Source organism: Falco peregrinus, chromosome 13, assembly GCF_023634155.1.
Source record: "Falco peregrinus isolate bFalPer1 chromosome 13, bFalPer1.pri, whole genome shotgun sequence".
NCBI lineage: Eukaryota > Metazoa > Chordata > Aves > Falconiformes > Falconidae > Falco > Falco peregrinus.
The window spans coordinates 14758671-14773458 of record NC_073733.1 but is presented as its reverse complement, the minus strand read 5'-3'; the positions used below and the strand labels follow the sequence as shown (position 1 = coordinate 14773458).

At 38.6% G+C, this 14788-nt stretch overlaps 1 protein-coding gene across 14 annotated transcripts in view; it reads left to right on the top strand.

The window, feature by feature from the left end:
• The window catches only part of KLHL13 (kelch like family member 13), an 84581-nt gene extending 70533 nt beyond the window's left edge, over positions 1–14048 (top strand). For all 14 annotated transcript variants that reach the window (XM_055818044.1, XM_055818040.1, XM_055818048.1 and 11 more), the window contains 3 exons: positions 1981–2776; positions 10343–10456; positions 12488–14048. In XM_055818044.1, coding sequence (XP_055674019.1) covers positions 1981–2776; positions 10343–10456; positions 12488–12975 — 1398 coding nt within the window. In that variant the 3' untranslated portion in view covers positions 12976–14048. The remainder of the gene's footprint in view (positions 1–1980; positions 2777–10342; positions 10457–12487) is intronic.
• The last annotated feature ends 740 nt before the right edge of the window (positions 14049–14788 follow it).

The following is a 14788-nucleotide window of genomic DNA, read 5'->3' as shown; positions in this document are numbered from 1 at the left end:
GAAAAAACCCAGCAACCAGCCAACCCCGAGTGCAGTACAATCCGAGTGGATTAATTAAGGCAGTATAAGGTAAATTTTCTGAGAATTAGGGGGTGACTGAAAACTGCCAGTGTCTGGTTCATCAGTCATGAACAGTGTGTGATGTGTCTATAAATTTCTCAAATGTAAGCGTTCCAAGAATGCATTCAACTGCATAGATTTACAGTGTAACGTGATTCTGGTAATACATCAGCTAGATGCGTGCGTGGTGGGCACTTGATAACTGGCATGTATTCTGCAGTAGGTCTAAATACTTCATTGCAACCTGAACACCATGTACCAGCTATACATGATCTGTACCTTTTTTGCTTTGATCTTTTACTTCAAGCATGCCTTCTTTGTATTCAGTATCTTTCCGTCTGCTTACCTTGATGTGGAGAAAGTTCCGCATCTCTGCAGTTTGATGCCAGTAAATGTATTCCAAAGTAATTTTTAAATACAATGACTGTAGAGCAAGAATTAAGATTTGTGTTATACTGCAAGTCAGCTGTTTATTAGAGTGGTTTTTTTCCATGGCTTTATTTTTATTATACAACTTGAAAGAAATTTTACAAGTCAGAATGTTTTATTTAATTTACTTAATTTAAGGTATGCTGTTACTTCCATTATGCAATTAATTTCTGCAAAATAAAAATCCTAGAAGGAAATTTATCGAAATTATTTTGATGCTGATTCTCAAAAACGGTCTAAAGAAGAAAAAAGATGTTTCTTAACATCATCAGAGCATGTTTTATAGGTCACTGCTAGCTGATGTGATTATATTTTGATATAAGCAATGTGGACTGTCTTGTAATACAAACATAATTTCCATGTGTATATTGTATGGATATTTTTATAATAGAACTCCTGAGAGTCTGCCACGCATTTCTTATAGATAGGATCTGATTACAGGATTAGTGTTCCTGGAGATGGAGAAATAGATTCGGAACCTTTGCCCGTATGAAGGCATTTCAGGGTGTGTGAATGAAGACTTGGAATGACTGCAGATCTTAACTCTAGGGCAAGTTAGATCAGTTCTAGTGAATTAAAAATGTCTCCTATTCCCATACTCATTAAACTTTTGAATTGTCTAGTATTAAAGGGCAGTGATCAGATTGAGTTATACGGTATTAAAAGCTTGTAATCTCTGTCATGACCAGAAGGTCATTTGAAGGTTTTTGAATTCTTAGGCTGCAGTTAGGTTGTAGTCCTCAATCTTTGTAATCTTTCTTAAAATACCCATGAGATTTGGAATCTTAAATTCTTTTGGCATTATAAATATAATGAGATTCACAAAGTGTATGTGTGTATATATATATTTATATAAACCCACTACATTCTTTTTTTGAAGTGTATTTAATTTTGTGCATGTTCTGCAAGAGCACCACCTTGATTTACTAAAGATCCAATTTTGTTCATTTCTATGGCATGCATTCATGGGATTGAACACTAAATAAATTGTCTGAGATACGCAGCGTTGGAGAGGTAGCCGTGCCATTCTCTTTGGCTGCATTATTACAATATGTTTTTAACGGTGTTAGAGAATGTCTAATGGTGAGACTTGTTTCTGGGTTGTTCTCTGTCACCTTGGGCTGATCACCTCTCTCTTAACTGTATTTTCCACGTCTTCCTTACAAAGATGTTTGCAGAGCTTTTCAAAGATGAATTGCTGTATAATTGCTGTGTATCATCATTGTATAATGTATCTGACATAATTAATATATGCCATCTGCTTGTTACTTGTCTCATTTCTTTCTTCAAAATAAGGAATACATTGGGTCTCCCCTTGCAGTCATGAATATATACATCACGTCAAACATTTATTTGCTCATGTGTAAATCACCTTGAGCACTGCAAAAGGATGAAATATTGCTGAGTCTATAGTATTCATTAAATTCTACATTATCATTTAGATACCAAATTAAGACAGTGTTTTGATTCCTCTTTCTGTTTCCTTAATAGGTTTCGTTGGAAAACTGTGTTGAGGTTGGGCGAATTGCCAACACATACAATCTCACGGAAGTGGATAAATATGTTAATAATTTCATCCTGAAGAACTTCCCTGCATTATTAAGTACTGGTGAATTTGTGAAACTCCCCTTTGAACGTCTTGCCTTTGTGCTTTCAAGTAATAGCCTTAAGCACTGCACTGAACTTGAACTTTTCAAGGCGGCTTGTCGCTGGCTGCGGTATGAGGAGCCTCGGATGGAGTATGCTGCAAAGCTGATGAAGAACATCAGGTTTCCACTGATGACACCCCAGGATCTTATTAATTACGTTCAAACAGTGGACTTCATGAGAACGGACAATACCTGCGTAAACTTGCTTTTGGAAGCCAGCAATTACCAAATGATGCCGTACATGCAGCCAGTGATGCAGTCGGAGAGAACTGCCATTCGGTCGGACAGCACTCACTTGGTGACGTTGGGGGGAGTGCTGAGGCAGCAGCTGGTTGTCAGCAAGGAGTTACGGATGTACGACGAGAAGGCCCACGAATGGAAATCCTTGGCTCCCATGGATGCACCAAGGTACCAGCATGGCATCGCCGTCATCGGGAACTTTCTGTATGTAGTCGGGGGCCAGAGCAATTACGACACGAAAGGAAAGACGGCGGTTGACACGGTCTTTAGGTTTGATCCTCGCTACAACAAGTGGATGCAAGTTGCATCTTTAAATGAGAAGCGCACCTTCTTCCACCTAAGTGCCCTCAAAGGACATTTGTATGCAGTCGGTGGTCGAAATGCAGCGGGTGAGCTAGGTGAGTGCTTCTCCTGCAGCATAGCTTCTTGCCTTGCTTTTTAGGCCTTGAAATACCGTGCTGCCCTGTGAACGGGTGGAGAAGAATCGAGCTGAAGTTGTGGGCGTGCAGCTTCATTCTGGAAATATTGTAAACGCCTAGAGAAATTTGTCTGGATACTGTTAGGAGTTGCTTTTAGAAGGGCTTCCACAAAAAAATTTCCAAATACATGTATCTAGTGTATTGATGCATAATACCAAATGATTTCACCTTTAAATCTGTGTGTGTCTACTTATATAAGTGTGTATATGCATATAAACACAGCTCTCTCTATGTATATATAAAATATCATTACTGAAGCTGAGCAACCAAACCAGCTCTTTCCACTCTTAAGGGATACACGACTGTCTAACTGAAACTCACTGTTGTAAAAGATGCAAATTTTCTGGAATAGTAATTTTGAAATGCTAGAATTTTTTTTGTTTGTTTGGTGGGGTTTTTCGTTTGTTTTTTTTTTTTTCTTAGTGGGCTAATGACTGAGTGATCTATTTCACTCACAGATCAGTGAGATTCAGATCTCCTGACAGTCTGGATGTTTTAATTACTAAAAATGTTATATTTTGCTTGTGGTCTTGTGACTATGTAGTTAACTTATTTATATGAATGACTCTGTCCTGCTGTCTCCTTTTTTTCTCCCCTTTATAAATGATGTTTCATTTTGCTTGACCAAAAAACCCCCAACCCCCTAAAAAAATATCAATTTCAGGGAAATAAGATGGTTGGAAAAAAAGAATAAATACATGTAACTTTTAATTTAACAGAAGTCCGTAGAGGACGGTCCATATTAATGCACTGCATTTTCCAAAGCCATAGTGGCTAGCATTTGCAGTCAGGTCAGAGAGTGTACACTCGATTTAAAATCGAAATGTTAACAGTGATTATGCTTGGCATTTTAGCATAATATTACATCTAAACCAGGTGTAACATTTCATAATTTTGTTTGCTTTCAGCCCAATACTTAACAGTGTCCTGTAAGTTTTTGTGGCAGTATCTCTTGCTGCTAAGGTTTTGCTTTTTAGAAATGCACAAATGTCTTTAAGTGCTGAGAAACGTGTTTAATTGAAACAATGCAAACCCTGACGTACGCTGTGGCATCTGTAACCTTATTTAATCAATGCATCTCAGTCATTCACATGTAGTTTTTCATGATTATATTTCACACTTTCCTAGGAAACATATAGTACGTTATTTCCACTACACACGACTGGGCTGGGTTTGATAGAAGTTTAAAATACATTCTAATGTTTGGTGAAAAAAGACATTTAAAAATGCCTTCTCTTTCCAAAAAATTTGGGAAACTGTTTTGCAATAACTTGTTTTCCCTAGACAGCCATTTTCTGATGCAGATCCCAAGGTTTTTGGAGTTATTTTAAAGTCATTTCGCCTACCTGAAAATACATTCTAAACCAAGCTTAATACCCTGTAAAATACCAAATGTACAAACTAATATTTATTGCTCTTTAGCCTATCAGAAAACCTGACTTTCTCATTGAGCTATTTTTTAATGGTATGAATTAATAGCAGATAATCAGATTGCTGTCCTTGTGTATTGTACCACCTAAACAGAGTAGGGTTATAAGAATATCAGTGAAAAAGTTGCAAGTCTAACAAAATAAATATGAAATAACTGTCCCTAAGCCAGTGCCACCTGTCTGTAGAGCAGGCTGTAAGCACAGTGTTTTTCTCAAATTAGATCAAGCAGTATCGTTCTGCTGACCTCAGCTCTTCTGCAGCTTTAATTAAAATACAGAATCTTATCACCTGTCTAAAATTCTTCTGTGAAGATATCATTAAAATGCTGCAGCAATTTCCGCACAGACCTGAAAATTGTCATTGGCTCGTTCTGTGGGGAGAGCACTCTATAAATACCAAATATTGTAGCTGTCCAGTGCTTTGATTTGGGGCTTCAGTTTCTTTTCTTGTTAATTGTGAGGCAAGTCACTTTCCATTTTCATGTTTCTTTCATAAACCTTGACAGCCGAGAGATGAAATCCACCTTAAACTTCCCATTCTCTTCAGATGAGAAAAACTCTCAAGCTTTTCATAGAAGAGAAGGTCAAATATGTGTTGGACAGGTATTAAAGAAGTTGCCCTTGGGTTCAAACTAATTTCAGTCTGTTGTTAGAAAGGAAGAATTCCCAAAACCTGCGTTCAGCTTTCCGGAAGATCAGCTCTTATGGAAAAGGGCCAAAGGATTAAAGTTAGTAAAATGAATTTCTTTATTTTTTGTTTGGTTGGGGTTTTTTTCTCCTCTGACAGTCAGTGGAATAAAAATCATATTTTTTGAGACTTTCTATCAAGCCTTACCAAAACAGTTTTCAAATTTTTAATCTTCTGAAACTTTGTGAATACCATGCTCTACCTCAGTAGTACGTGGCTTAGCAGTAACAAACTGCTGCTGTTTTAACAGTGCCTGCTGCTGAGAAAAGTTTAGTTCGTTGCTAAGGATGGGTGAATTTGCATATATATATGGTACATGCGTCAATGTGGTAAATGTCTTTGAAAGAGTCTGAATGATGAGATTATAATTCAGATTTTTCTACCCCATGACGATGGAGGGCTGTGCAGAAGCATGCACCACTCCCAAAAGTATTGTAAGTAACTGTGGTTGGCTCTTCTTCACTGTCAAGGCAGGCACCTGCCACAGTGTTCCCAGTAGGCAGGGAGAACAGCACTCTGGCGTGAGGAGGAGACCAGCCTGGAGAAGGCAGGTGTGCAAAAGGTGAGGCTTTTTGGAAGAGGAGACAAAGGGACAACCAGGTGTGGCTCTCAGATACTCATGGAGCGGAGCTCACTGGCAATTTCCAGCTGTGCTGTTGTGCAGGGCACTGGATACTGTTTTCTCAGACAAGTCGATTTTTGTAGCTCTTTTTGAAAGACTTCAGTTGTGGTGCTTTTGCTAATGGTAGAAGCTGTGCATTTGAAAGTATTTGAAAGCTTGTGCAGTTAGGTACCTTGCAGATACTTCAGGCTCTGCTGCTGATGGCTTGAGTGCAGTTTGACGTTTTTGTATATGAGCTTTTCCTAAGCACTTTGAGGGATGTTGGGTTGTGACTCAACCACAGATTCATTGACACCATCATCATGCTGCAATAAAGACAGAAAGAGATGCCTTGTAGTCCAGGGCCAGGACAGTTACGTGTTCTTCAGACCCCCTGCCCAGCAAGTGGGAAGGCATTTATTTTCCCAGTGCCTTCTATGATGCTTAAACCTCATTTCAAACAACTTCTTGTTTATGTAAAAACTTCTTTTGTGAGTTTATATAATATATATATTTTAAATATTGTTGGTTAAGGAAAAGAATATGCATCATTACCCAGTTGGGCTGCTTGCTGTCTGTGTAGTACTGTGAACATCAAACCAAAGTGTGAACTGGAGGACCTCTTGCATAGGAGATTATTTTGGAGTGGCTCTTTGCTGTCCTAGGGACAGAATTACTCAGGACTGCGTAATTTAACCAAGTCAGCTTTGAGTTCCACAGAAGCAAGCTGTATTATAGACATAATATTACAAAATGAAGATCCTGGGTTTTGGGACATCACACACACTTGCTAAGTGCTGCTGTAATAAACCTCAAGACACATTAGAAGCTACTGACAGAGAAGTGCTAAATATCTGTATACTCCTCAAATAGCATCACAGATGGCACTATAAAATGAGTGCAGGCTGATCGTCCCCTGGGACTGCCAAAGCTCCGTGTCGTTTTGAGATTGCTTAATTCTATTAAAACGAGGCCTGTCTTCCCTGGATTATGGTAATGAACGGGTCAGAAGCTCCACAGTTAGACATAAATAAAGCCTGATTTGAGTCATTCATGCTGTTGGAGAATGAATCCATCAGTCTCATGCTATATTATATAGGATATATGCTTAGGTTCAGTGAAGTAGCAGTTCTTTTGAGTGTTTGTGAACTGTGCTCTGTCTGCAGATGATATCTAGAACATCCTGACTCCTCTCTTAAATTGATGGGCACCTTTAATAGCTGGAATTTTGAATATTTTTTTTCCTTCAGCACAGAGGGAGACCTTGTTAAAAAAGAGAAATGGAATGACCTTGCAAGGCGATGGAGAGACAGCTATGTGTGAACAACCAAACAGAACAGTAGGATTTTTTTCATCTGGGAAGTGATTAGCTTTGTTTCAGAGCACAGGAGATTTGAGATTTGAGTTGAGATGGTTTGTCTGAAATACTGTCAGGTGGTATTTAGCTGTACTGGTAATGTTTGAGAGAATTTTGAAGCCACATCAGAAAGTGATCTTAGACTCCATGTTTTCTCAGATAACTAATGTCTTTACAATGCGATGATAGTGATGGCGGCAATGTATACCAATTTCTGCATGTTTTATCTTCTCTTGCTAAATTGATTTTTTGGCAAGGATTTCTCTCTTAAATGCAATCTGAACTGCTGAGCGAGATAAACAGTTGTCCAGCATTGAATGTCATGTTAATGTGTTCGCTGCTGGCTTTGTGATTGCTTTGCACACACTCAGCTCTTCCTGTCCTCACAGTGTACTGGTAAGGTAAGATCCTCACCTCAGCATGGATTGGAAGCACCGTGGGAAGGAGGATGCCTTTGTTTTTGTGAAAGCAAGTAGAATGATGATTTCGTTGCAGCATAGCAGTGAACAGCAGGTCAGAAGGGTCTGCTGTCGGTAGAACTGGGACAGCTATAATTACTTGCATGTCAAATTTGTTTTTTCCCTGTTCTTGAAATTTCTGCGCATCTTTGTTCTGATTGCTAAATAGAACAGAGTAGGAAGGAGCTTTCTTTTTTAGAAAAGAATATTGAAATGAAAGAATAAATTTTATACAAAAAAGAGCGTGGATTTATTTGGGGATTGGGCAGATGCTGCATGTGGTGTCAACATGGCAATGCATAGAAACATGATGCAGATTTAGTTATAGGTGTAACTTCTGGAATGAATTCTTTGTGCCTGTACCTTTATGTGGGGAAGAGGCTGTCTCCAGCTTTCACTGCCTTTATGGTATGTAAGTCCTTCATGGATGTACAAAGGTTGCAGGATATCAAATGGGAAAAACACCAACATTTTTTAAAGAGTCTTTTACTTTATTAAAGGAACTCAAGCCTGACTTTAAAAATTGCCGTTGCAGATGTATGCTTGAATGCCTTTTCATACCTTTTCTTATGCAGACTTTTTTCTAACTGTACATGTGTGTAATGTGAAAGGTGGCTCGGGGCTCCTTTCAAATGGCCGAGGTAGGAAATGAAGTAACAAGGTTGGACCGTAGGAGAAGTCTTGAGTGAAGGACTGATCTCCTAGAGTGAACTTGGGAGCTTGCCCGTATTGAGCAGGTTTAAATCACAAATGTGGCATGTCAACAGGAGTTTTTAAGACACACTTGACTTCAGTTACTTTGCATCAGATTTTTTATTTTCTGTCCATCTTATAAAGCCCTGAGATGGCTGGCATAACTGGGAGTCCATATGCAAGGCACTTTTACAAAACCAGAAGCATTTCAGGCTTTCACTACTATTTTTAAACCGTTTCAAGAATATGAAATTAGTCATTTCATACCTGTGAATAAACGAATATAATGTCTTTTGAAACAGGAATTTAGTGTGTTTTGCCTTATATCATGAACATAATGTTCTAGACCAACACTTTTCTGTATTTCTTAAGTTTAAATTTCAGCTCCTGGTTGGGTAAAAGCTGAAGAAAATCCAGGGTGCTATAACAATTTAGCAATTCTTATGAGCGATATAGTTTGGGGGTTGGGGTTTTTTTTCCTAATTTTTAATCTTGGATGCTGCTGAACTGGTTGTCAAACAGTACTCCTGGAACTGGAATCTTTTATTTTGAGTGTGTTTACTTCAGATACTAATTGCATGGAATTAGAAAATATCGTCCTCTTTTGCAACTGTCAGGAGGCTGTGCATTTTACAGCAGCTGAAAGATAATTCAGAAGGTCGCTGTAATGTGGTCTTCGCTAAATTTTTCTGTGACTAGGGGATTTTTTTTGTGGTAGTCTGACACCATAGATATACCTTACTCTTCCAAAATGTTCCAAAGGATATTTTTAAAAGACAGATTTGGAGTTAGGGTGAGGTACCCGACAGTCACTGTTTTGAGTGTTACTGATTGGTATACTTTACTGGCCTGGCCAGTACTGTGAATGCTGGAGGCTTATACTAAGTAGTTTCTGCCTTTAAAATGGCAAGTTTCTCAGCTTCTAAGTATTTTTGTCTCTTTTATTTGATATGTAATCCTGGACTGTAAGTCACCATCACAGATTCCATAGAGCTGACTCAGATTTTCTACCCTTGATTGAATAAAAAGCTTGTTCTAGAGCAAGTAAAAGGCCACTTTGAGAGACAGATTCAATTTTGTACACACAGTTTGTAAACATCTCTCTTCAGAGATCAAGCATTGTATAACAAGCATAAGAGTCTGATTCTTAATTTTAAGTATTTAAGATGAGCTTTAATTTGTCTTTAACACAATTATTAACTGCTTTGGGCATCGTAAGGTCACTCTACAGGATTTTTCACGATCTCTAGCCCCTTGGTCATGTTGTACTGATCAAGCTTGCTCAGGGCCATTATTAAATCTGTTTTCTGTTTCTATTCTGTGTGCTTTTTGAATAGCCCTTTTCCTGCAACCCCTCATCTCTTCCATCATGCTTTGAAGAGAGGAGTCCTCAGAAATGCTTTCTGCAAGGACACCTGGTCTCAGGGTTTCTTTTTAACTTACTACTAGCCTCTACAATTTCCAATTTGATAAATCCTTTGATCATTTTAACATTCCAGTGCACAAAAACTGCACAAATGGATCTGTGTATTGGATAGAGAGCAACAGTGCTTGTGTCAAGGTTCAGTGGTGTTTCACCTTGAATTTTTTAAAGCTTGGCTTTTGTAAACTGTTTGAATTGGTGACTTGTATATGCTGTGCAGTTGCTTAATAACACATTGCAAGACAATAGAAAATTAGTCAACAGTTGCTGCTCCATTTTGAGGGCATAGGACCATTTCAATGTGAAATATCAAGAAGAAGATCCAGCCTGATTTTCTGCATGGATGGGACATTGCTGAAGAGTTGGGTCTTTTCTGGTTGCCAGATGTGTAGATCCTCTTTGAGATAATTTGAAGTTTATTCCCCCTCTCTCTACAGCAGACAATGGAGGGAGTTGTACGAGAGGAAAGGGCAGAAAAGCTGAATTCACCCAGCTTTGTTGCCATTTTCTCTGATGTCCCACAGCTTGTACCTCTGGCAGGGTTCGTGAGTTGGGGCAGGTTGTGTCAAGCAGGAATGGGAATGAGACAAGTGGGAGACAAGAATGCAAGATGGTTTTTTTCTTCCTTTTTGTTCCTCCGGGACAAAGCTTGAGGTTTTTCTGTATTGTCTGTGGACATAATGCTCAATAATTCCCTTGACACTTTCTCAGTCGAACAATGTTTTTCATTGATACTTGCTCTGTTTATGAATATATTACTGCCACTAGGACTGCACTCAAAACCAAACTGCCATGCTAGCTTCAACATTTTTATGTTCTCATTTGTTTTAAACAGCTACTGTGGAATGTTACAATCCCAGAATGAATGAATGGAGCTATGTCGCGAAAATGAACGAACCCCACTATGGTCATGCTGGAACCGTGTATGGGGGATTAATGTATATTTCAGGTAAACAACTCCTATGATCATATCATCTCTGTGGAACAATTACCTACCTAACTTTTCCTGTTTCAGCGGGAAACAATAAAAATCAGTTTCTAGTTGCAGTAGGTTTGCCACGGTATAAGCAGTGATGCAATTTCATTTGAAGCCAATCAAATAGGGTATATATTGCAGAGTCTGAGAAGATTATTTTAGATAATATTATGCATTTACACAGTAAATGACAACTTTGAATTCCAAAGGAGTTATTCACTTTGTCAGAAAACATTTTTCTATGGCAGCACTACATACATACCTTTATATAGCAATAAACATTAAACACATCCTTTTTGATACATTTTGGAAAGCATTAGAAATTTTAGTACTTTAAAGAGCATCAGCCTTCATTGAGCTGATGGAAAAGGATAAGTTTTGATGTTAATCACAATATATGAATGATGTCTGTACTTTCACTGATGTTTCATTTATAATATGCTCAGTCCCATGGTGTCAAGGTTATAGTTTCATTCCATTTTTTTCCAAACTGGGGGCGGTAGGTTTTCTGCAGATCTGGTATCCGGTCAGTTTTTAAAGAAGATTCAATCTGTCTGTCGGTGATCTCCACAGAGATCACAGACCTCTGTGTATGTTCTCCTACTGCAATTTTAAGGGATGCTCTTTAAGAACTGAGCTGAAATTCAGGGTGAGAGGTGGGGTGAGGTTGCATAGCTGTAAAGAACTGGTGGGGAGATGCACTGGAGCAGGTGTTTTGAATCAGGGGCCCTTGTGCCAGTAGGCTAGGAGGGGTTTGTTTTAAAATTTACCAGAATGCCATAAGGTACAGCTTCTTACTCATCTATGAGCAAGTCCATTAAGCTAGCTTCTAATCATTGTGCTGCTATTTGTACTTTTTTGCCCGTTTTGCTTGTTATACTGCAGGCAGCACGTACTTATGCTCCCTGCTGTATTTTTTTCATGTAGATGCTCTGTATTTCCCAGCAATTTTTCTTTACCTCCTGTCCTCTCAGATGATATCCCCATGTCCAGACACTTTTGTGGTTGAAAATGTGAAGATTAGTTCCTTTTGTCACTAAAACCTTTTCTCTCTGACAGGCTTCCAAGCACTGCCACCCTACTACGGCTGACATTAAGTATCAGGGCTGGACAGTCCCCCTGTGTTTGGGTGTTTTTTCTGTATTTAATTTTTACTGTCTAGCTGAAGAACTGGGCACTTTCTTGCATCACTCCTATAGACACCACGCCATCTCTCTCTGCTAATAATCCAAGCGTGGTAATTCAGTGTTGAACGCTTAGCCCTGCAGGAGGTTGTTCAGTAGCAGTGTGTTCTCTGCATAATTTTTAGCACCTCAAATATGGCTGTGTTATGGTCTTAAACCATAGCTAATAAGCCTATGGTGTCTGAAACTGGCGTGACTGCTTTCTGACCTTGCCTGGTGACCTTGCGGAAATGTGGGACTATTTCACCTCCTGATGGGAAGTAGCCCTGTGATTTCCCCTGAAGCCTCTCTTAACTGCTTTTGCAAGGAGCCATGGGGAAGGTAAATACAGAGAGAACCATAGGTATTTATTAACAGAAGAATATTTGAAAGCTGTGTTCTCTCTTTAGCTCAAGTTGAGTTTTCTGAAGAAAAATCTGCTAAGTGATAGGACCACTTGAAACACAACAGCATAGTATCAAAACTTGAAAGGATTTTGGTTTTCTTCGTGGTGAGAAACAAAACTATCAAACCGAACCAAATGTAAGCAAAGAAATAATTTTGCTGAAATGAAGCGTAGGTAACAGGTTTTTTTGTTCTTTTATTCTGCCAGTGTCATCTTTGGTAAGTACTGTATGAGCCATGGCTTCTTTTCATATTTGGATTTAAAGGAACAAGGTACGTTAAAAATATCATTTGAAATGGAGTACATACGTGGTAGTAATCTAAGCTGAAGTGCAGAAGTTTTAAGGAGGATGTAATTAATTCACTTTAATGTATTTTTTGCTATTGAGTGCTTATTAGGGTGAACACTACTCTAATATCTGTTTTATTTCTTTAGGGGGAATTACCCATGATACTTTCCAAAAGGAACTTATGTGTTTTGACCCTGACACAGACAAATGGACTCAGAAAGCTCCAATGACGACAGTCAGAGGTCTGCATTGCATGTGTACTGTAGGAGACAAGCTATATGTTATTGGTGGAAATCACTTCAGAGGAACAAGTGATTACGATGATGTTCTAAGCTGTGAATATTACTCACCAACTCTAGACCAGTGGACTCCAATTGCTGCCATGTTACGTGGGCAAAGTGATGTTGGGGTTGCTGTCTTTGAAAATAAAATCTATGTTGTTGGAGGATATTCTTGGAATAATCGGTGTATGGTGGAAATAGTTCAGAAATATGATCCAGAAAAAGATGAGTGGCATAAAGTATTTGACCTTCCAGAATCACTTGGCGGCATTCGAGCCTGCACTCTTACTGTTTTCCCACCGGAGGACAATACAGGGTCACCGTCTAGAGAATCTCCTCTTTCAGCACCTTAAAAAACATCCCTTGACTTATGATGTTGTAGTAACACCTTTGCACTGCATCATGGAGTCTATTATTTTTCTTCAATAGTTTCTGTTAGGCTTAGCCTACAGCATTTCATACAGTTACTGGGGGGAAAAAAAAAAAAGACTTTGACATTATTTGTGCTGTTTGTTTGGCCTAGAATGTTTGTCAAGTGGTTAACAAAAAAAGATGTACTCACCCGAGCCAAATGTTTAACAAATGAGAAGATATTGTCTATAAAATGTATGAACTAGGTACGTTATTAATGTTGTGTATTGGGTGTGAGGTATCTTATAGGTTACATTTGGAAGCCAAATGAGTCAGATTTGAAGACTTTGTATTGAACATGTTCTTTCACTAAATTTCGTAGTTGAAATCCTTTTTCCTTTCATTTTTGACTGCAGATAACAAGGGGAGGTAGACCACATCAATGTGAACTATGTCAGAAGGTTGCCAAGGGGCCTGAGCTACCTCCCTCTTTTCACAGAGTATTTTTGACATATCTGTTTACCCACCTGATTTTGTGGGTGCTTTCAGAGCATATGAAGTTTCTTAGGCAGAGGGGAGAAATAAAATTTTAAAAAATTAACACTATACAGGAAGCGGACCTTGTAGAGGCCGGGAGTTTTTTTATAACATGTTATTGAGTGTTTTTCCTGAGTCGGTTGAGTGATGCTTCAAACAAAAGATTTAAAATGTTTGGGTTTTTTAATTTGGTTTTTTTGAGGAATTGGCTTCCACTTGCATGGGAGCACACACTATTAACAAACGGGAATTCAGTGCAGTTGTATATTCTCTTGTATGCCTGTACTGAATATAGGTAGAGAAGGGCTAGAAACATAACTTAAGCCACTGAATTTGACCAAGTCATTCCATCGAAACAAATTTAATCTACCTTTTCTCCTTTGCTGTTGAGATAACTTGCATAATGTGTCCTCTGTATAGTCTCAGTTAATAAGGTTATTTAGCACAAAGTGCAGCTTCAGCGAGAGAGCTGCTTTTGCTCAGTGAACTTGGACTACCACGTTTTACCTTCTTTTGTTCAATAAAACTTTTAACTGCAGTTATTCAGTCTAAGCTACCTCATTAATGTATTTGGTTTTCTTCCTCACTGTCTCCAGGATACGCATTATGTATATCTGTGTGGGTAGATTAACTTGCTAGGAAACCAATGCAGAATGATCATGAATGGGTATTTTGACCTACTTTTAAGAAACTATTTTGGCCTGATGTGTTCATTTTATTGTTAAGGACTGATAAAAGAACCAACTGTCTTAATTTTTTTCTTGGAGAACTACTGCTTATGTGTGCAGCCGTGCAAATTTACAGAAATCTTTATCTGCTCCAAAATACAGTGCGCTGCTGGCACATTGCAGCTCCGAGTGCTTGTAGGAGTCTAATACCATCGTGCTTGTTCTGAACTTCCCGTCGCGTGTTACCAGTGGTTTTGCTAATGAACACAGTCAGAGGGGCATTGTCTGGGGAAGTCTTTAAACCAGTTAGCTTATTTGGTTGCGCTACCTGTTAGCAATAACCATGTAAAGCCGAACAGACTTTTGCTGGGAGTGTGCTGTTTGTATTTTGTCCCTGATTGATGCATCAAGCAGCACATTACTATGGTGTCACTTTTGGAAGTACTGATATTTATTCTTTATGCAGTTTACTAGTAATTTATTGCATATACTGGTAATTTATTGCATTTACTAGTAATGATCACTACCAAGATGTATGTGTAAGCTTTAGGCTACATAACTGTTTTGGTTAAAACCAAAAGCAATTCTTCCTCTTTAAAAAAATACCTGA